Source organism: Phocoena phocoena, chromosome 1 (assembly GCF_963924675.1).
Source record: "Phocoena phocoena chromosome 1, mPhoPho1.1, whole genome shotgun sequence".
NCBI classification, from domain to species: Eukaryota; Metazoa; Chordata; class Mammalia; order Artiodactyla; family Phocoenidae; genus Phocoena; species Phocoena phocoena.
Genome location: NC_089219.1, coordinates 96754839 through 96775787, shown reverse-complemented (window position 1 = coordinate 96775787; position 20949 = coordinate 96754839). Strand labels below are relative to the sequence as shown.

The window sequence follows — 20949 nt, the reverse complement described above, 5'->3', positions numbered from 1 at the left end:
CTTGGTGTCATCAAGCTTTTTCCTTTTGGTCAGTTTGGCAGGTGTCTGCTAGTGGCAGTTTGAGGCCTCAGTGTAGATTTCCCTGATGGCAAATGAAGATGAACACCTCTTTGTGTGTTTATTGGTCGTTTATTTATTTATTTATTTTTTTGTGTACGCGGGCCTCTCACTGTTGTGGCCTCTCCCGTTGTGGAGCACAGGCTCCGGACACGCAGGCTCAGTGGCCATGGCTCACGGGCCCAGCCACTGCATGGCATGTGGGATCTTCCCGGACCAGGGCACGAACCCGCGTCCCCTGCATCGGCAGGCAGACTCCCAACCACTGCGCCACCAGGGAAGCCCTACTGGTCATTTAGATGTCCTCTTCTGTGAAATGCCTGACCAAGACCTCTGTTTATTTTCTAGTGTTGTCTTTTTCTTATTGCTTTGTAGGAACACTTTATTCTGGATGCAAGCCCTTTATTTTCTGCTCTCATCCTGTGGCTTTTGATAAACAGAATTTCTTTATCTTAATATAAATCTCATTTATCATTTTTTTCCTTCATGATTAGTGCTTTTGTCTCCTGTTTAAGAAATCTTGGCACTCCAGGGTCATCAAGATGTTCCTCTATATTTTCACATAAAGCAGATCTTCAAGACCTGTGAAATTGACTTCTGTATTTAGTGTGAGGCTGGAGTTGTTGGCATTGTTTCCATATGCACATCCAGTTATTGAAAACGCCATCCTTTCCTGACCCCCAGTTTTCAGGTAAGTGATGGTAGTAACTTCTCTTTGACTCAGGGTAGAGGCAGGTAGAAGGCATTCTGTTTTCACCAGGTCTTGGATAAGGGTTGCACTTAGGACTATATATGTCATAGCCATATAAGTGGTAAGTAGTTCCAAGAAGAAAAATAATTCTGCTCAGGAGCCAGAAGGTAGTAAGGAAATCAAAGGAAGACCCTAAGGGCCAGAAGAGGTATATAGGTGTAGGTGGGGCATTCACAGGGAGTCCGGGCGGTGGGGGGGGGGGGGGGGGCTTTGGCTTGGCAGGTGTGAAACAGAAAGTGGGGACAAAGAGTTGATTCTAACTTGGCGTCACAGAGACAGGGCAGGGCCCAGGCTGCCATCCCCGAGGGTAGGGCTGTAACCACAGCCTACATGTGGAAATTCACTGAGAGGGGCTGGTGAGGCCTTCGCTTACAATCTGTGGGACCAGGCTCCACCCTGCCTAGCCATCATGGCCTCCTTGGCCACCTCATCCACAGAACCCAAAGGAAGAAGGCAGTGGGGCACAACAGGTAGAGACAGACCTCCTGGGTTGGCATCCTGGATCCACCGCTTGCTATCTGTATGACCCTGGGAATGTCACTTAACTGCTCTGTGCTTTTTTCCTCTGTAAATGGCAATAATAATAGTGCCTATTTCATACGGCCGATTTGAAGATAAATTAGGTCATACATGTAAAGTTCCTAAAACAGTGTGTGGCATATGGAAAGTGCTTAATAAATGTTAGCGATTGTTATCATTATCCTTGATGGATGAATTCAGGCCCCCAAACTCCCTGCCAGAGCTATACGCTGGGCACCCATGGGGAGCAAAGTACTGAACAAGCCTCCCATGCCAGCTGACTCAGCCCGTCTCCAAGAGGCAAGGACACCCCTCCAGGTCCCACCCCAGCGAGGCACTGCCCCTATGGCCTTCAGGACACTGACCCCACACCAGAGGATGAGGGGGAGATGCCCCCAAGCAGCCCCATGATGTCTTCCTCCCTCCCCCTCCTCCATGAAGGTTCTCTCCATCCTTGCCGAGCCCGATCAAAGCCCACCTCCTCCTTGGAGCCCAGAGCTTCCTCCCCGCTGACCACCACAGCCGAAATGGACCTCTGCCAGCACTCTTAGCAAGAAACCTTGTCTCCTCGACTAGGACTGGGGTGCGGCTGGTACATGGCAGGGACAAATAGGCCTTCCTCAAGCTCTGAAGGTTACAGGAGAATCCACTCAGAGGAGATAAAATGAACTCCTGCAGAAATCGTCTTAAAACTAAGAGGCGGGCTTCCCTGGTGGCGCAGTGGTTGAGAGTCTGCCTGCCAAGGCAGGGGACACGGGTTTGTGCCGCGGTCCAGGAGGATCCCACATGCCGCGGAGCGGCTGGGCCCGTGAGCCATGGCCGCTGAGCCTGCGCGTCCGGAGCCTGTGCTCCGCAACGGGAGAGGCCACAACAGTGAGAGGCCCGCGTACCGCAAAAAAAAAAAAAAAAACAAAAAAAAAACAAACTAAGAGGCGCTCCAGATGAGCAGCAGGGGCAGCCGGGAAATCCAGTCAGGACCTGCTGAGTGTAGAAGGAGAGGGGGCCTACCCACATGTGGCCCACAGAGCTGAAAGAAGAATGTGGTAATGAGAGAAAGGGGTAGAGCAGGGTCTAGACCAGCACAGCAAAAGGATTAGAATCCTGGGACTTCCCTGGAGGTCCAGTGGTTGGGACTTCACCTTCCAATGCAGGGGGTGCGGGTTTGATCCCTGACTGGGGAGCCAAGGTCCCACATGACTTGTGGCCAAAAAACCAAAACATTAAACAGAAGCAATATTGTGACAAATTCAATAAAGACTTTAAAAATGGTCCACATCAAAAAAAAAAAAAAAACTTTAAAAAAGAAAAAAAGGATTAGAATCCTTGTCCAGGACAAAGGGTGTCCACATCAGTTGGCCCCTGGGCAGCTCTACTCCTGGGGGACTCCTGGCTTAGCCTAAGCCACATCTCACTGGGAGGATTCGTACGTGAGCCAGTCTGCCTACTGGGCTAGTGGGGCGGGGCCCCACAGGTGCCCACTGCATGAGTCAGTGGCATGGGTGCCTGGAGAGGGTGTCCCAGCCCAGCCTCAGAGCCAGGAGCTGCGGGCAGAAGCCCGTGGGGTTCTCACAAGGATCTCAGTACCGCCACCGTGTGGACATGTTGGAAACTGCATAGGGCTACCAGTCCCGGGTTGCGGCTGGGCAAGGGGAAGCTGAAATCCAGTCTACCCTCTGCTCACCAAGGAACTCACCCTGGCATGGCTGCCTGTGATTACCTGGGGTGGGGGAGAACACCCTTTTCTCTACCCAAAAATGCCATCAGTTCTGTGAGCTGTCACGGCCACGTCTGCCCAAAGGGGCCACCTTTTCCTATCCTGCCACAAAGGTGATAACGCGGGTGAACATCAGCCCTGGGTTTGCGCATGACCCAGGTGTTCAAGCAGCCCTGCAAGGCCCCAGATGGACAGGGACGGGATGTGGCAGAGAGGGCGGGAGAGAGCCATGCGCCCGATTCTTCACAGTGGGGTCTCCAGCACCCGAGGCAGACTGTCCTGGGGACACCGTGGCATGAACACGTGCACCCCGACAGCAGCACTGAGGCACTGGGGCAGCTCTGTGGCCACTGAGCCTTATTCAGCTACAGGACAGGGATGGACCAGAGGTGACTGCAGCTTCATCTGACTCATAAGCTCATGTAGGATGCTGCCAGGAACTCCCAGACCTGGCTGGGTGACATCCTCCAAGAGCAGATGCGAGAGCCAGTGGCATCAGTGACAACGTGGCTGCACACACACCCTCAGGCTGCAGGTGCCCAGGGGCCCCAGGGCCAGTCTGCTACCTACATCCAACAGGGTATCCACTGACAAGAGCCCCTGGGTGATCAGGGACCAAAAGCCAGCCTATTCTCTGCTCACCAAGCTGTGCTCCCCAGCATGAGGCCCGTCTCCTCAGAGAAGGGGCATCTTTTTCTAAATACACAAAGGCACTCTATGAGTTAGAATGGCTCTGCTCAGGGACACATGGATGCAGAGGAGAAAGAGCCACAGGGCCAACAGAGGCTGTTCAAAACCCTGGTTGCATCTCACCACTCACCAAGCCACTGCAGATTGACTTTTGAGAAAACCCCCTGCTTGGTGTTTTGATTCCCTCTCATAAGTTGGTGAGTAACTTCCCTGTTCTGCCGTGAGACTTGCATGTCTCCTGTGACCTCGGTCAGAGGGAGTCGGGTCCTGTGCACTGGTCATCTCCGGACACCGTGACAGACAGAGGATCAGGCCTGCAGGGTTGCCTCCCTCCGCAGCTTTTGAATACCATCTCCATCTCGACCTCTGCTAGATGCTCACCCACCGAGGCCCTCAGTGAGTACAGCCAAGGGGTCTCCTCTCTGCTGCTCTCCTCCCCCCACTTCTGCCCCAGCACGTGCCTCTCGCCCAGTAAATGTCTTTGCTGCCTCTGGGATGTGAGCAAAAAGCAGCAGCAGGAATCGGACTCCATGGTCTGCTGGGGAGAAGGAGGGGTGGATGGGGAGATAGAGACAGGAAGCAAAAAGGGCATTAAGGTTTCACAAGTTTCACATGAGCACCAAGGGTTTTCTGTGTGCTGATCACTCTGCTAAGAGCTTTATATACGGTATTTAATGTCCACAACAGCCAGTGCAGGAGACCTTGGTGTCTCCATCTTATAGATAAGAGAACTGAAGCTCAGAGTTCATACAATTCGCCCAAGATCACAGCTAATAAAGTGAAAGAGCTGTACCGCGAAACAGTGATTTAACCCAGGGATCACAAAGTCAGATGCCTCCATGGCAGTGTGTGGATTGGGCCAGGTGAAAGGCATCAGGGAGGGATGGGGCTTGTGGCCAACTGGAGTACACACCTGCCTCAGGGCATTCACATACTCAGTCTTTGACCAAGCTGTGCCAGCCACTGAGGCCAGTTCTGCCACCCCTTCCTTCACCACTGGTCTTAACTGCCTCCCCACAAAAGCTCCCCACTCCCACTCGCACCTGGGATGCTACAGGAGCCTCCTCCACAGCCTTTGTGCCTCCAGCCCTGCCTCTGCTGGTCCATCTGCTCACCAGAACCAGGCACTGTCCCTTCCCTGTGCACCCAATTCTACAGAGACCCACTCCCACCAGACATGCAGCACTCACAGGCCCCCCCAACCCCCGCCCCAGGGACCATCATAGAGTAGGAGGAACAAGGACTTTGCAGCTAGACAGTTCTAGCTTCAAATCCCAGCTCTTCCATTTGCCAGTGGGGTCACCTTGGATAAGTTACTTAACCTCCCTGACCCTCAGTTTTCTCTCTAAGGCGGAGCATCCATGGTGAGAGCTAGCATGCAGAGTCCTTAGGCACATGAAATGCACTCACACTTGTAAAGTGCTCAGCCCAGTGCCGGGTGCCCGGGAGGTATTTACCCCACATGGAAAACACAGGCTGAGAATGGGCTGTCACCCCCAAACCCAGAAAGTCAGGGAGGAGGGGGGACTTGCCCAGCTAATAAGTGGAACACTCAGGTTTCAAATCCAAGTCAGTTCCTCATCTGCAAAATGGAGACAAACTCCAGGCACACGTGGTCCTGCACAGACCTAGAGAAGATGCCTGTGGCAGTAACAGGTGCCCTGCATCTGCCTAGACTCATTAGGGAGGCAGGAGGGCAAAGGGGCCAGGCTAGTCCAGAGCTGAGCTGATCCCTGCCCAGAGCAGGACTGCAGGGCAGGGCGCTTTCAGCCCTTTCCAGACCCTGCATCAGACTCTCGGAGGCCCCACCCTCATCGCCACAAACATTAAAACTGCACCCACATTCCTCATTAAATATAACTCTGCTTGAAATGTAAAAGGATTTTTATGAATTTGCTTTTGAAATTACTAGACTCTGAGTAACTCTTTCAATTTGCTACTGGCTATGATTTCTCTTCAATCATTCCTGCATATTCTGGAACTCATGACAAAAATCCAACCTACAAATTGTTTTCAAATATAGTGACATTTGTATGGAGACCAGACTTAACAAATATTAAAGTTGACATGTTACTTTCTGAAGGCATTAAACATTTAGCAATTTTGACGCTTTTTCGTATTTTTCAGCCCCCAAAGTTTTTCTTTCGAGTCTCCAGCATTTCCTGGGCCTTTAGAAGTCCGCCCTGGCCCCTGGATAGGACGGGATTGCTCGCGGAGCCAGCACACTGGCTCCTCTCCATCTCCAGACATGCAGCCTGCCCCTGCAGGTCCAGCTGCCAGAGCACCCGACCCCAGATGGTCCAGGGCATCCTTATTTGGGTAATTTTATTCTCATTTTGAAAACAAAATGATTTGCCAAATGTTGGATTAAACGTGATTTAATGCTTAAATCTTTATTGGAGTTCCATATACATACATTTACGAATGAGGCAATGCTTTGATGGGGCGAACGTTCTCATGTAAGGTTTGGAAATCAGGATCACTGTCATCCTAACCAAGCCTTACCAGCCCCTTCCATCTGGGGGCACAGCCAATTGCCCCTCTGCTCCCCTCAAGTCCCCCAGGAAGGGGCACCAGGAGGTGAAGCAGGGCAGGGTGTGATGTGGCCTGGCACAGCCCGCCCAGCCACAGCATTTTTTGACTGACAAGGGACAGTCCCCCAGTGTAGACGTCACTCAGGGCTGGGCCCATTCAAAGCAGACTGGCCGAGACAAGTTGATTTGCCTGTTTTATTGCACTCTGTCTGGGGCCCTTCAGAGCAGACCAGTTTTGTGAATTCCCTCTGCCATCCACTCCACTCACTTCTCCACACAAGAGGCAGAAGCCCTGGATCCCGACCATCGAGGAAAGAGGGAGAGGAGGGAAGATGCAGCCTCTTCACAAATACTTCCACACACACCTCCCAAGCAGGCCACGAGGAGGGGCATGACATAATTCCAAGAAAGGGAAGGAGGTAGAAGGACTGCACTGGAGTGGGTGAGACAGAAGGCGGCAAAAGGACTTTAACTTCAGTTGACACACTTTGATTCATTCTATCAAGAAGCAATAAGATAGATATCTTGGACCTGGTCATTTCATTCATGTTCATCTAGATTAGGAATAATCTGTAAAGCCCTATATGCAACGATAATAATATTTAATATTTTTTGAGCACTTAGTGCTTTATATCGAGACTCAGTGAATCCAAAATCAACCCATGAGAAAAGTGCTATTATTATCCCTATGAAATTGGTGAGGACCTGGAGGCACAGAGAGGGGAAGTAACTTGCCCAAGGTCACACAGCCAGTAAGCAGTGAAGCCAAAATTCAAACCCCAGTGGTCTGGAGCCAAAGCAGACACTGGGAGCCACGACATTAGGCCATAGTTATTCTTAACAAAGAAGAGCCATGATGGTGAGGCTCATCATGGGGCAGTGTACAGTGATTAAAATTTATAAAGAATGTAAAAATATTAATGAAATGTGGAAGGACATTATAATATTTTTAAAATACAAAATTATACATGCATGATCTCAACTTAAAATGCCTTTTTAAAAAGAACTGAAAGGAATATGTAAATATATAAAATATATTTTAAACATATAAATGTATCTCAGACAGAAGTTGATCAAATATTTGTTGAAACTGGTAGATTATGAGTGGGCTTTTTTCCTCTTCCCATTTTTTCTATATTTTCCAAACTTTTTAAATGAAAATTACTCTTTTCAGTTAGGAAAAAGTACTAAGGTCTGTTTTAAAATTATTTGCTCTCAATAAATGTTTAAAAGAGAAATTTCTGAGAGACAAAATATCTAGAAGCAAGTTGTTTAAAAAAAAAACAGTGGGGAGGCTGTTAAGAAACTTTTTAAATTGGTAATATTCTTACAGCTAGGCCTCAGAACACTGAGAAGAATGTACAAGGGACGAGAAAAATGGAATGAAGGATTCTATTATATGACAAGTTCAATGAGAAAATACGGAGTCTTGGCTGTCCTAAGTGCTAGCAAATGAGACAGGTAATTCTTGCCTTCTAGAAAGATCTTCTAATCCTCCTTCCTTGTCTTACAGATGAAGACACATGTTTTTTTACTATTAAATACATTCACCTCCTTGAAAAGTAAGTTCCCTTCAGCCTGTTAAAGCATCCTCCCTTGGGCAGTTGCAGGCCCAGCGTGAGGTGGGGAGCCCTGGACCCCAAGCTCCCCTGGCTCCAGCCCAGATTCCGCCACCAGCCAGTTGCATCTCCTGGGCCTGTTTCCCCAACCAGAAACCAGCCAGACTTGTACAATCTCTTGCTCAGCATCCAGCTCTAACGTTCTGCTCTACGTTGTGTAAACGGCTAGAACAAATTGGCTAGAGATGCCTTCTGAAGACAGAAGGACCCTGGGCCTTGGCCAGGAGTGCGCCTGGCCAGTAGCCCTCAGGAGGCAGTGGCATCGGGGGAGCTTCTGCCCAGAGGGCTAGGCAAGATGCAGATGCAGGAAGAGAGGCGGGGCTGGAGCAGAGCAAGCTGCCCAGGAGTGGGGAGGCAGCCAGCCTCCTGTTCCCTCTCCAGGCCCTCAGTTAGGCAGGCTCACACTGTTCTAGGGCTAATTGTGTCTGAAGCGACCAGCCGTCTTTCTCCCCACTCGCAGCAGCAGCAAACAGCTTCTCCATCGCCAACCCAAGACCCTGCACGGCACAGGGCACATTCCACTCTCCTCCTTACACGGGCAACAGAGTCCAGCAACCTCTGTGCCCAAGGAGGTGCTCCAAAAATCATGAATTAAACATGGGACTGAAGCCAAGCTGGTTAGGTCTGGATTCAGAAGGCACACGCCTGCTCCAACCCTTTGCAAGAGAATCTGCCGGGAGCTTGCAGATTTCTGCGCTACGCCTCCCACCTACTGAATCAAAATCGCAGAGGGTAGGACCTGGAAACAGCGTTTTAAACAAGCTCCCCAGAAGGGCCTGATGTCCCCAGAGTTTCAGAACCACTGGCCTCAGGCTTGCTTGTAATCTCACATTCCCACATCTACTAGGGTGTCCTAAGAGGCTGGAGGTGAGGAGGAAGTAGAAGGTGGAAAGGGGATGCTACTCCCCAAACTGATGTGACAGAGATGTGCCCGAGACCTGGGGCCAAATGTCCATTTCAGAGGGGGCAGGCTGGATGAGGGCCTAGGGGCAGCAGACAGGTCCCCGGTGGGCCTCTCCTCCCACCCCGCTGCCTTTGTCAGTTTCCACATGCATAAACACACTCACTCAAGCCCAGTCACTCCCCTCAGAATTTTCTGTATCTCCATCCACAGTGTTCCTGGACCCAACCTCAGCCACCATCCACCACAGCTCTCCCTCTCCCAACAGAGACCCCATCTGCCTCGTTACTTAAATAATCTTTATTTCTCATGCACTAGGAAAGATGGGATTGTATGAAACACCGCACTTCATAGCAAAGGCCTCGGTCCAGAACACAACACAGGGGACCAGGTGGGATCCAGGTCTGGTCAAAACTCTGGGGGCCACAGCAGGGATACTGCCCTCAGGGCTGGTGGCAGATCCAGGACCCTCCAGCTGCAATGGCGCCAGGCACAGCACAGGGCAGCTGCCCCCTCCCACAGAGGCACAGGAAGCTGACACCAGGGGAGCACATGGACCAGAGGAAGGACGGTGAAAGCTGCTGGGCCGTGACTTGGCAGAGGTGCTGGTCCAGCACCTCCGGGGCCCAAGCCCAGGCAGCCAGGGCTGTGACACAGCCAATTCTACCTGCCGCAGATCCCTGGCAGTCCGTGCCCACAACACACGTGTACAGGCCACACCTGACTGCCCCTCAGCCGCATAAGCAAGACGGAGGCCCAAACTCAAGCCCCAGCCGAAGCTCAAATTTGCCCAAGCCAGGACCCCAAGGGCCAGACCCCCACAACCTTCCCTGGCTCTTGTGGACACTCAGATGCCCGCAGGACAGCCAGCCTTCAGAGGATCCTGGGACAGGTCCACCAGCAGGGCAGACCTCAAACCTGGGCCATCAGGTGCCACCAGAGCCAAGACAAGGGTAAAGCGGCTCCTGGGCGGCACAGATACAGGTAGAGACATGCAGGACAGAACAAAGAACAGACACATGCAGAGACCACAACAGGGCGGGAGGGGTCTGAGGACAGAACGTGGTCAAGGTGCCAAGACGCGGGGGCACTGTTTGGGCCGGGCTCACTGAGGCCCTGGGCTCATGGTGATGCCCGCCTCCTCCGGGATAGTCTCCAGCATCTCGCTCTGCACGGCCTGCGTGATGAGCGCCAGCTCCTGGCACAGGGTCTCATGGCGGTAGCCCACACGGATGTCCGGCACATTGGTGCGGCGGATGTCATTGCCCTCAGGGCCCTCCTTGGTATAGTTGGGTCCCAGCCAGTGGCTCTTCACCTGAAGGGGCAGGACAATGCGCAGGGCTGCAGCCAGCTCTGAGGGGCCAGCTACCCTGGGACCTTCCCAAAATGCAGAGCAGGGGAGGAGAGGGGATGCCAAGGGGGTGCAGTACCTTGTGGGAGAAGCCACTCATGAGCACACTGTTGCGTGCCAGCTCGCACATGTCGCAGGAGCTGAGCTTCCACACCTGGGTGGCGATGCTGTACTCCTCCATCAGTGGCTCCTGCACAGGCCAGGTTCCCTCAGGCGGGGGGACCGGGCCTGCCACCCGCCCCTCCCATGGACTTGCCATGAGGCATGCTGCACTCCACCAGCAGAGGGCAGCACCAGCCCCGAGACCTGCCCTGTCCAGGTGGCCTTCGTGTCCCAGGACACCCGCCCACCAGGCTGCCGCCGTGTGCTGACCTTGGTGAAGTGGAACTGCAGGGGATCGTCGGTGGACAGTGAGACCATGAGGCCGCGGGACAGGTACTCAGGTAGTGGGTTCCGGTGGTAGCTGAGGAAGAGGCTGTTGTTGCTGAGTGGGGACATGGCGATGCCAATCTGGGCCAAGTAATACAGGTACTGCAGGACCGGGGCCTGGGCAGGCAACAGGGAGGGCAGGCCTGTCAGGTGGCCTCCAGACTGGGGAGGACACCTGGCTCTGGGGGTTACAGGTCACAGTGGGGGACAGGGGGCAGTCCAGGATGGGCCTGAATTGCAGAGGGTCGGTTACAGCCAGAATCCAAGTTCGGGCCTCAGTGTGGAGGCTGGGGTCCAAGCTGGGGAGGAGGACCAGTTGCTGAAGAGGCTTGAAGGGCTGGGAGGAGGGGAGGCTGGGGTGCGGAGCCTGACCTTGCGCAGAAGCAGCCCATGCGAGATGTTCTCAGCCAGCATGAAGGCCGACACCAGATGGTGGATGGGCCCGGCCTCCCCACAGTGCGGCCTCAGCACAAACGTGTGGAAGCCCCTCTGCCTGGGGGGCGTGAAGACAGCGTCGGGTCCCAAGCCTGGCTCGCCTGGGCTCCTGAGCCCCCACCCAGTGACTCTGTGGGCCTAGGACCAGGGGGCAGGGGTAGATTCTTGGTCAGCGAGGGCTGACCCACAGAGCCTCGAGGGCAGAGAACCCATCCAATCTAAGACTGGGGCCAAGAGGTGGGTCAGAGATCTGGCGGCCCCAGCCCAGGGCAGGCCCAGAGTAAGGCCTGCTGGCTGAGAGCTGGCAGGGGAGGCAGAGACACGGCACCAGCAGAGCCCAGGAGCAGGCACCTGCGCAGGTGGTTCAGCATGGCCATGTTGACGAAGGTGTAGTACAAGTAGTAGGCATACGGTGGGTTGTCCTCCTCCACCCAAGCCTCGGGGAGGGGGCTCTCCAGGTTAAAGATGTGGTTCTCAGGCTTGGACTCATCATCCACGCTGTCAAAGCCATCCACCTGGCACAGGACACTGGGGTCAGGTCCAGAGCCGCAGCCAGGCCTGAGGCAGTGTCCCCCCCCATACCCAGCCCTGGGCCACACCCTCACATGCTCCAAGAAGAGATGCAGCTCCGGGTGGCTGGCAGGGTGGATGGTGGCCTCGAACAGTGGCAGAAAGATGTTCTCCAGCATCTCCTGGAAGTTGGCCAGCTGGCCCTTGGTACGGTACACGTCACTGCAGGCGAGACGAGTGCATGCAGGTATGTGCATGTCAGGGCAGAATCACAGAAGCATTTTTGAGCCATATTGGGTGTGCCGGGCGGGACAGACCGTGAGTGGACCAGGGAGTCCCTCCAGTTCCAAGGGCTCGGCTGGGACAGGAGAGGGTCAGCCATCCCAGGAGGGCAGGAGGAGGCCCTGGCCTCTTGACCTCTGCCCCCACGCTCCCTCCCACTCCAAGGGACACTCACAAGAGGCGGGGCACCTGCACGAGCCAGCGCACGTTGGGAGAGTGTACACGGTGTATGACGGCCCAGTGCGCCAGCTTGTCCCACTCGTCCCTTGAGCGCCCGTAAATGGAGAGCCGCAGCTCCGCATTCTGGTATTTGCTCTCCTCCAGGTCCGACATCACCTCCTGGGACGTGTGAGGCAACTGTCACCCTCAGGCTTCTCACCCGTCCCTGTCTTCGTGCCCACCAGGTGTGCTCAGTCAGACCCCTTCATGCCTCTCACCCACCTTCCCCACCCACCTATGCAAGCCCCCAGCTACCCAGTCAGGGAGGGCTGCCGCAGGCCGACGCTGCCCCTCCCTATACGTGGGCCCTGGCAGCCCCTCCTCCCTACCTTGATGATGTGAGCAAAGTACTTCCCAGAAACCCTGTTGTCGGTCTTGATGAAGATCTCTCGGAGGACAGACTCCCCAATAGGGTTATATTTGGCATTGAACTTGTCAAAGCGATGGAAGGTGTTCCTGTCCTGGGGGAGAAGGGCAGGCCCAAGTCACCCCTGACCCCTGGCCTGCACACTGGCCCAGCCCCTCAGCCCCTCTACCACTGGGACGGACCGCGTGCACATCGAGCGTGTCCACACTCAGGTCGTAGGCAGTGAGATTCATGCTCTCGAAGACCTCCCGCAGCGTCTGCTCGCGACCCTGCTCCATGTGCACGATCTCCTCCAGGTGCCGCTTCATCGCCCGTTTGATGAAGCGCAGCAGATGCTTCTGGTTCATGCAGGACGAGGCATGGATGTGCGTGTCCACCTGGGGGGGAACGGGGACTGCTGGGTCCACGGGAGGCCAGGACAGTCCGGAGCCTGGGCGGTGGGATGGGAGAGGACTCTTCAAACTGGATGCTGGGTGGGGACCCAGGCCCTGGAGGGGGAGGCTGGGCAGAGGCGCAGGGTCAGGCTTGGGGGTGAGGACCCACCTTGCGGATGTTGTAGAAGTCTCGGTGGGGCACCTTCTTCTGGGCGGCCAGCTCCTTCATCTCATTGAGCAGCACGTGCATCTGGAACTTAGAGCTCAGGTACTGCAGCCGACGGTAACAGAATGACTTTCTGGGCAGAAGGAGAAGCAGGCAGGGGCTCAGGCCCGCAAGGAAGCACCTGGGAGGGCCTGGGTAGCAGAGCAGAGGGAGGAAGCAGGAAGGCGCAGGCCTGAGGCTGCCAAGGGGGCAGCAGATGACGGGAAAATCTAGGACTCGGTGACTGAAAGGGTGGGAGACTGGGTGACAGGTGTCTGGGGCAGGGCTGGGGCTGGAAGAATCCGGGCTGGGAGGGGAGCCGAGTGTCTGGTACGGGCACAGACTCACATGGGGCCATTGATAATCAGAGCCATCAGCACATTGACATCTGCCACAAATTCCTGCAGGTCGGGGTACGGCAGCTCCACCTCTGAGCAGCTGGCGTGTAGGGGGAGCTTGAGTGAGGAGAGCAAGCCAGGCCCTGTGGGCCCTCCCGAGCCGATGCAGCCCGCCACAGCTTCGCCCCCAGAATGCCCCACGCCCCTCTTACTGCGCATCGGGCTCCCTGCGGGTGTAGACGTGAACCACGCCCTGCACCATGCGCAGACCCAAGCCCAGGTCCCCCGGCATGGTGCTCGGCTCACAGCGCTCATACGGGTGCTGCTCCAGCGCAGGGGGGTGCACTGGGGCATCTGCAGGGGTGAGGAGGGTGGAGTCAGGGCCAGGCCTCTTCCAGGCCACCCGCTGCCTGGCCCAGAAGCCCCAGCAGGACAGCTCCTGCCCCTGCCTCCACCCCCGCATGCCAAGAGGCTGGAATGAACTCGGGTGTGGGAAAAAGCAGGCAGGCTGAGGTTCTTGGGCACCAAGCTCAGGGAGCCTGGGATACCAGGGCACTTGGAGTAGGACAGGGATGGGGGATCCCACCAGCGGACACAGGGGTGTCCGGGCCCTGCTCATAGGTCCGTGTCTCCAGAGGCTTCTCGGCCAGCTGCTGCAGGTACCGGCGGGTGGTGGGGCAGAAGCTCTGCAGCGACAGGGCCATGTACTTCTCCCGGATGAAGAGTGCCCGCACCACGCTCTTGGCTGCGTCCAGCAGGTCTGTGAATGGCACCTGGAGACGGGGAATCACTCTCCTTGATCCCAGTCCCAGACCCAGACCCGACTCACCCTCACCTCTTCCCTGGGCCTTGACCCCAGAAACCCTCAGACCATTCTGCTCTCAGCACCGCAACTAGCTTCCAACCAGACCCTCTGCCCCTCCAGCTTCAAGAAAGAGAAACACCCTCTCTGGCCTCTACCCCCAGCTGCCCAGACTCGGGGAGCCCACCAGGATCCAGGGGACGGGGACACTCACCCCACACTTCTCCTCCCCGGAGATGGTGACCCGCTGAAATTCCCGCTCTAGCACCACATCTCGCTCCCACAGGCCCCGGTCGCCCTGCCCGTCATGCTGCTCCTTGTAGAGCCTACAAGTGGAGGGTACGAGGGAGGGGCTGGAGACAGCAGTGGGACAGGCCCCAGCCCTGCATCCCCCGTACCCCTCTGCCCTCCTCACTGGAGGTCCGAGTCACTGTCTGTCTTCAGGAAATCTTGCTTGGCCCGAAGCAGGATGTCCGGCTCCAGCCTAGAGGTGAGAGGAGTGAGAGGTCAGGCAGCTGAGGAGGCCCTTGCTCCCAGGTGCCTGCACTGTCCTAGGTGCCGTGCATGTGGTGTCACCTGTGGTCCTCACAGGGATGTAGAACCCTATGCCGTGGGTGCTGCTCTTGCCCCACATCAGAGATGAGAAAGCACACCCAGGAGTTAAGCTACATGTTCCAGGCCACGCTGGTGGGTAGAAGACGGAACCAGAACCCAGCAGCCTGACTCCAAAGCCTATGCTTCACACCACTGCTCTGCGCCGCCTCCCCAGGGGGCCCCAGAGGGAGGACTGCTTGGAAGAGAAGAGAGATGGGGCTCTGAAAGCCTCCGGATGGAGACAGAGGGATGCTGGGCAAACTGTCCTGTGTCCCTCCCCCCAACCCCACGCTTCCTGTGCTCCCCACCCCAGGGCCGCCTGGCTGTGCCCCCCACCCCATGGCTTGCCCCCTGAGGTGGCCTGTCTGGCTCTGAACCTGGGGGCTTACTTGACATCCTGGCTGATCTGCCGCTCCAGGCGCTGCCGCCGCTCCTCCAGCTGCTCGATGGGGCTCTCCTCCGGGAACTCGTATGGGGCGCTACGGAGCTCACTCTCAGCCAGGGAGCGGCTGAACAGCTCCTGGTGGGAGGGAAGGAAGGGTCAGTGTGGCCTAGCCATCAGAGTCTGGGGATGGGGTGAGGGCACAGGAGCTGGGGGTACCTGGTACAGGCTAGGGGATCAGGGCACAGCCAAGCGTGAAGTAAAGGGACAGGTGAGGTGGAGAAGGGGTGAGGGGAGCAAAGACTAGGCATGGCGGCAGTGATGGGGGGACACAGGGTGCGGTGCCAGGCGATACCTCGGCGATCTCCTTGCATTTGCCATCCATAGACGTGCGCAGGTCGAGCGGGAAGTGCTTGAGGCAGGGGGCAGGGCCTGGCAGGGATCGGGCAGACTGCAGCGGAGGGGCCCCCAGCCCACCCCGAGCCTCTGTGGAGACAGTGATGCAGGGTCAAAGGGTGAAGGGCAGGGCCTGGGTGCACTGGAAGCCCTGGGCCCCTGCCTGCCCCAGGCCAGCCCCGGAGAGAGGCCAGTCACCCCTCAGAGGCTGAGGAGTGAGCCCGCATGTGGACCTCACCTGCAGTCTGGCATGGGGACCCCTCACCCATTCCAGGCTCATGGGTGGGGCCACGAGTCTGCCCCTAGAACAAGTGGATTCATTCACCCCAGGAATAAAAATCTGAATCCTGGACTAGGGGCCACCCCATCAGGCCATGAGAGAACCTCCATGTGAGTACCTGCTTCAGGCAGGCACCCACGTGTCCATGTACACACGTACACACACACACACACACACACACACACAGACACTCCCCACCCCCCCTCTCTCCAGGCGCTCATTAAGGCCACACCAGCGATGCCAAGTGCACAGCTTCCAGGGCAGCCAGTCCAGGATCAGACCTGCCTCTGGACCAGCAGATCCCCCTCTCAAGGGCCAGGGGCTGCGCCTGATACCCTAGACCTACAAACCCCGGGGAAGCCACAGCTGCCACTCAGCTCTGACCTGGGGACCAGCCTTCAAGGGAAGAGGAAGAGAGGAAGTGGAGGACCTGGTTGGCAGCAGGAACCCTACCTCCTCCCTGGAGGCCTGCCCTCTCCCCCAGGACCCCAGGGCTGCCAAGATGTGGACTGGCCCCAGCCTGCCCCTCCCACTGCTGGCTGCCCCTCCAAAGGGAGCTGCCACAAACAGTCTGCGCCACTCAGAGGCCCCAGGATCTGGGCCGGAGGCCCTGGGGAAGGGAGTATCAGAAGCCAGAGTCTCTCTCCACGGAAGGAAGAATTCCTCAGCTTCCAACAGGAGGCTGGCACTAAAGGCCTTGAAGCTGATAGTCTAGAGAGGCTGCCTGAGCTCCTAGCCCACCCCAGAGGACCCTCCCTGGGCTCCCCAGCCCCACCCTCCCAGCAGGAAGCTCTCCCAGTCAGCCGTGGGGGGTACTCCCCTCCAGCACCCTCCTTTTCCCTCTCCACTGTGGCTCAGGATGGACTAGAGGCTCTACCAGGCAGCATGCCTTGAAGTCTCTGGGCCCACTTCCCAACACCCCAGAGTCCTGTCCTAAGGCTGGACAAAAAGAAGAGGGGGTGCCTGCCCCAGATCCAGGACCTAGCCCCCCCTCGCCCTGGTGCCTGCCTGGGCCTTACCTGCAGTCAGGCAGCGCTGGCCAGCAGCCCTGTGCCCCTTGCCCGCCTGTTTGCTGAGTGGAGCTGCAGCCAGTCCCCCAGGACAGCTCAGGGGCCGGCACGGGCTGTACCAAGTGCAGCTGCATGCAGGGGAGACCCTGGGATGACGGCAAGCAGGGGACTGGGGAAGCTCAGGGGAGTAAAGAAATCAAGGGAAGGAGTATCAGAGTTGGGAAATAAGAGGAACCCCCAAACTGAACAGGCCCTTAACCTCTACAGTGCCAGGGCCCAGCCCAAAGTGGGGCCCCCAAGGGGGTGGAGCAGGGCAGGCCGTTATGGGCAGGGCAGGCTGGCAGGGAAGGGACAAGCCTCCTTAAAATGCAGTGCCCTAGGGGATAGTGTGTAGGGCCTGGCTAGCCAAAGAGTAGGACGGGACGAGCAGCCCTCCTCACCTCCATACCCAACAGCCCCAGGCCAGCTTCCTCTGCCCAATGGCCTTGTTTGGCTCACCACTGCCCTCTGGGCCCCTGACTACGGGGTCTCTTGGGAGAGACAGGGCCCCTGCTGGGGAGAGGAACTGGCTGGCAGCCGGGGTAGAGGCTCGGTCCAGGAAAGGACCAGTTACGGAGCTTCCCTGTTGCCCAGGGGACTGGTTCATGGCCCCCTAGACCTCCAGCCCCTGTCCAAGCCTATCGTTGGGGACAGACTGCCCAGGAGAAGAGGTTCAGAAGTGGGACTAGAATTTGGAGGACTTGAGTCTGACTCTGTTCCCAATTACTGGCAAGTCTCTACCTTCTGGAGGCTTCAATTCTGCCTATAATGGGGTGATAAGGGGTCCTGCCCTGCCTAGCCACAGCTGCTATAAGGCGCACAGAGATACGGCTCTGCAAGATAGTTCTGGAAAGTACCATCATCTGTGATTATGAACTCCTGGGACCCTCCAAACACTCCCCACATGCAGTCCCGCCCATTGGGGGCAGGGGGAGCTTCTGGGCCCAGCGTAGGCCAAGGCAATGAGCAGTGAGGGTGTGAAGAGAACAGAATTGGCAGGGTGGGAACACTGTCTCTTACTTGGAAGAGGGCAGAGCAGAAAGCGGAAGGAAGATGGGCACCAGCTCTGCCCTCAGAGTGTTAAGACAAAGCCTGAGGCCCTTGCTTCCCCCAAGAACCCTGACCCTACATGGCTCCTCCCCACTTCTAACCCCCTCCAGAGAGACTGACCACAGACCTCCAGGGCTGGTGTGTATCGGGTCAGCAGAACTGAGTCAAAGGCCCTAATCTCAACCACCTCTCCTAGCAGGGTGACCCAGGGTCCCCACAGAAATGCTGGGGTGACCAGGACAGGTTCTGGCACGCAGAGCCATCCCCCCAGCCTGCCAAGCCACCACACAGGGCTGCCAGGGTTCACTAGAGGGGACAGACAGGCAATAACCTCCACACTTCCTGAGGCCAGGTCTAGAAGACCCAGCTGCCTGCTGGTCCCTTCTCCCAGAGTCTGTGCTACAGCACCACACCCATACCCACATACACACACACACACACACACACACACACACACACACACACACACACGGCGTGGGGAGGGGTGGTCAAAAGCCAGAGGGGGCTACTCCCCAGCCATTCCCACCAACTCCAAGATTCTTGCCAACCTGTCTACCCACTTGACCAGAGCCCCTCACTCACTGCCAAGGCTGCCCTGGCAGGCAGAGAGGTACCCAAGGCTTTGACCCCCAAGAATCAGATGCTCCCACCATGTGACCAACCCAAGGTATACAGATCTAGCCTCAGGGGACACACCCTCTGGAGGCACAGACCTGTTCCCTGGGCACAGAGAACACAGACCCTCAGGCCAATACAGAACTCAGGCCAGCATCTTCAGTAGCATAAGAAAACCAGGAGGTAGGCACACGCAAAATCAGGCTACAAGTACAGACAGGTGCTCCGGGGGTGGGGGCACTGGCTTGACCTGGTCACCAAAGTGGGGATGGTCTTCCCTTAGCCACAGGCCTGGGAGCAGCGGACGGCAGGTAGCTATCCCTCAGCAAGCACGGACCCAGGCAGCCAAGCCCTCAGGGCGATGGGCACAGCTGCACCATGCTGCAAGATCCAAACGGTGCAGAGATGCCTACAGGAGTGGGAGCCGAACCAAAGGGTGCAGGAGCACATGCAGGCCAGCAGCAGCCCCAGCCTGAGCCCCCGCACGGGCCCAGCCCAAGGACACCCCATACTTCTGAGGAAGCTCACAAGACTGATCAGGAATGAACAAACTGCAAACAATAGATACAGCTGAACCCCTAGACCCTAGATGCCGGGCGGCAATAAGTATGCCTTAACATCAGACCCCCAGTAAGGGGGTTCAAGATCTAGGATCCTAGAAAGAGTAACTAACTGCAAGAGGACAGCCTGAGCCTGCCTGGTAAAGGCACAGACACCAGCAGTGTGGCCAGTCTGCAAACTAGTCAGTCCCACACATCCCCCACTCCATTCACACACACTCCACATGCAAACAGTCTTAGCACATCCACACGCTGACACGTGTGCAAATACACTCTTGCTGCACCCACACCCATGCCCACTCCCCGTTACAGAGGACAGCATCCCCGACACAGAACCCTGTCACCCTCCACCCCACCTCCCTCCCCACACCACCTCCCAAGCCAGCTGTCCCTGGGAAGGGGACAAGGGTCACCACTGCAGAGAAAGTGCAGGAGAAGCCCCCCTCCTGAGGGGACCAGTGGCCTGGGCGAGAGGTAGGGGCAGAGCCAGCCTGAGGCCAGGAGGCACACACTCACCTGGTACTGCAGAGGAAGCGTGTAGGCTGGCCCGCTTCTTAAAGGGATATTTGGCCTTGGATTTGCCGGGACCAGATGAATAGGATGCCATGGCTCCGGCCGCAGACACGGCGGGGGGGAGTCTGAGCCGCACCAGCTGGGCCTGGCTCTGCCACATCCAACCCCTTCCTCTGCCCCGCCCCCAGCGGGAGTGACTGATGCAGGAAGCAGAGGCCCCGCAGGCGGAAGAGGCCCTGGCCATGATTTCTGATGTTGTCTAGGCAACCTCAGGAGGGGGGGGCCTCCATCCCTGCCCCTTTAACCCTCCCTTCCTCTCCTCAGTCCGCCGGAGTTACACGGCTGGTCGTGTCACTTGTTTCCTCACTTCCCCTGGGGGGTGGAATTGAGGAAACAAGATGGAGAAGGGCCAGCCCCAGCACTCCACGAAGCCCTCAGGAGCCCCTTGCCCCTTGCCCCTTGCCAGGACTCTGGAGCAAAAGGGTCAAAGTCCAGGCTAACTGGTCCAGCCAGCCAGGCAGAAAACAAATAGTAATAGAGAGGGATCCAGTGCAAGCACCCCCAAGCTCAGAACACTTTCCTCTCAAGGCCAGCGGATTCCATGAAAATCCAGCCCCTCTGGATTTTTTTCCTCGTCTGACCCCCGGCCCCAGGGGTAGCCCAGCTCGGAGAGGATGGGGTAGAACTGAGAATCCCAGCCCAGTAGGGAGGAGCCTGTCTTGGGAAAATTCCACTGTCCACAGAAGCTACCCTCTAGGAAGGCAGGGAGGCCAGGAGTCAGGGGCTTCTCTGGGGTCTGGGCAAGAGACCCCAGCGGCTTCTGACTTTGCCTTCTGTCTTTCCACACTCAGGCTCTGCTCTCCAGGCGCTCCCCCGGGAGGAGCTGTCCGCCTTCTGTAGGTCTGCAGGCTGTGCCCACCCTCTTGTCACCCTGGACACTGCACTTCTCTGTCCCAGAGACCCTGCCCTCCTTCACACGCGCACACACTCACCTGAGGCCATGCTGCCCGAGCCCTGAGGGGTACCGGGAAGTCTGCTCTCCAGGGTCTGCAAAGCCGGGAAGCCCGGTCGCTAGGGACGGGAGAAGGGCTGGGATCCAGACCCCGGCAAGTCGCTCCAAGGGCCCCTGCCCTGGCACTGATATGGGAGAAGTAAGACAGTCTTTCAAAATTGCTGGCTGTAGGGAGGCGGACCCCTGCCGACCTGGGCCGCTGCACTGGCCTTGTAGACCCCGGCGTCCCGACCCCCAGCCCCGCACTCCAGAGGCGGGCAGGCCACGTGCTCCCCAGAGAGCGGGACCCGGAACTCGTCTGGGCTTCTCTCCACACTTTCTGGGTATTCGGGTCGGACTCGGGTAACTGGACTGTGGTGGAGTCACGCAACAGGTGCAACCCCACTGAAACCTCGCCAGCG

General features: G+C 57.0%; 1 protein-coding gene across 2 annotated transcripts; it reads right to left on the bottom strand.

Moving 5' to 3' along the window:
• Positions 1-9070: 9070 nt before the first annotated feature.
• AMPD2 (adenosine monophosphate deaminase 2) lies at positions 9071-20949 on the bottom strand. Of its 2 annotated transcripts, none has more exons than XM_065870919.1 (18): positions 20529-20949; positions 15429-15559; positions 15081-15211; positions 14513-14581; positions 14312-14423; positions 13882-14068; positions 13508-13649; positions 13306-13395; positions 12922-13051; positions 12561-12755; positions 12341-12472; positions 11968-12131; positions 11606-11732; positions 11352-11515; positions 10938-11058; positions 10509-10682; positions 10216-10326; positions 9071-10100 (listed from the first exon to the last, which is right to left on the bottom strand). In XM_065870919.1, exons 1-18 carry the CDS (start codon positions 20536-20538, stop codon positions 9891-9893), a joined length of 2400 nt encoding a protein of 799 aa, XP_065726991.1. In that variant the 5' UTR covers positions 20539-20949; the 3' UTR covers positions 9071-9890. The 2 variants fall into 2 exon arrangements, with proteins under 2 accessions (XP_065726991.1, XP_065726982.1); XM_065870910.1 differs by lacking the exon at positions 20529-20949 and adding an exon at positions 19540-19630 and having other exon boundaries at positions 9891-10100.

Coding starts and splice junctions, on each gene's coding strand:
- AMPD2 (XM_065870910.1), bottom strand. CDS start 19,630: ATGGCATCCTATTCATCTGGTCCCGGCAAATCCAAGGCCAAATATCCC. Junction 15,212..15,428: donor AATGCAAGGAGATCGCCGAG/GTATCGCCTGGC, acceptor CCCTCCCACCAG/GAGCTGTTCAGCCGCTCCCT. Junction 14,424..14,512: donor GACAGTGACTCGGACCTCCA/GTGAGGAGGGCA, acceptor CTCCACTTGTAG/GCTCTACAAGGAGCAGCATG.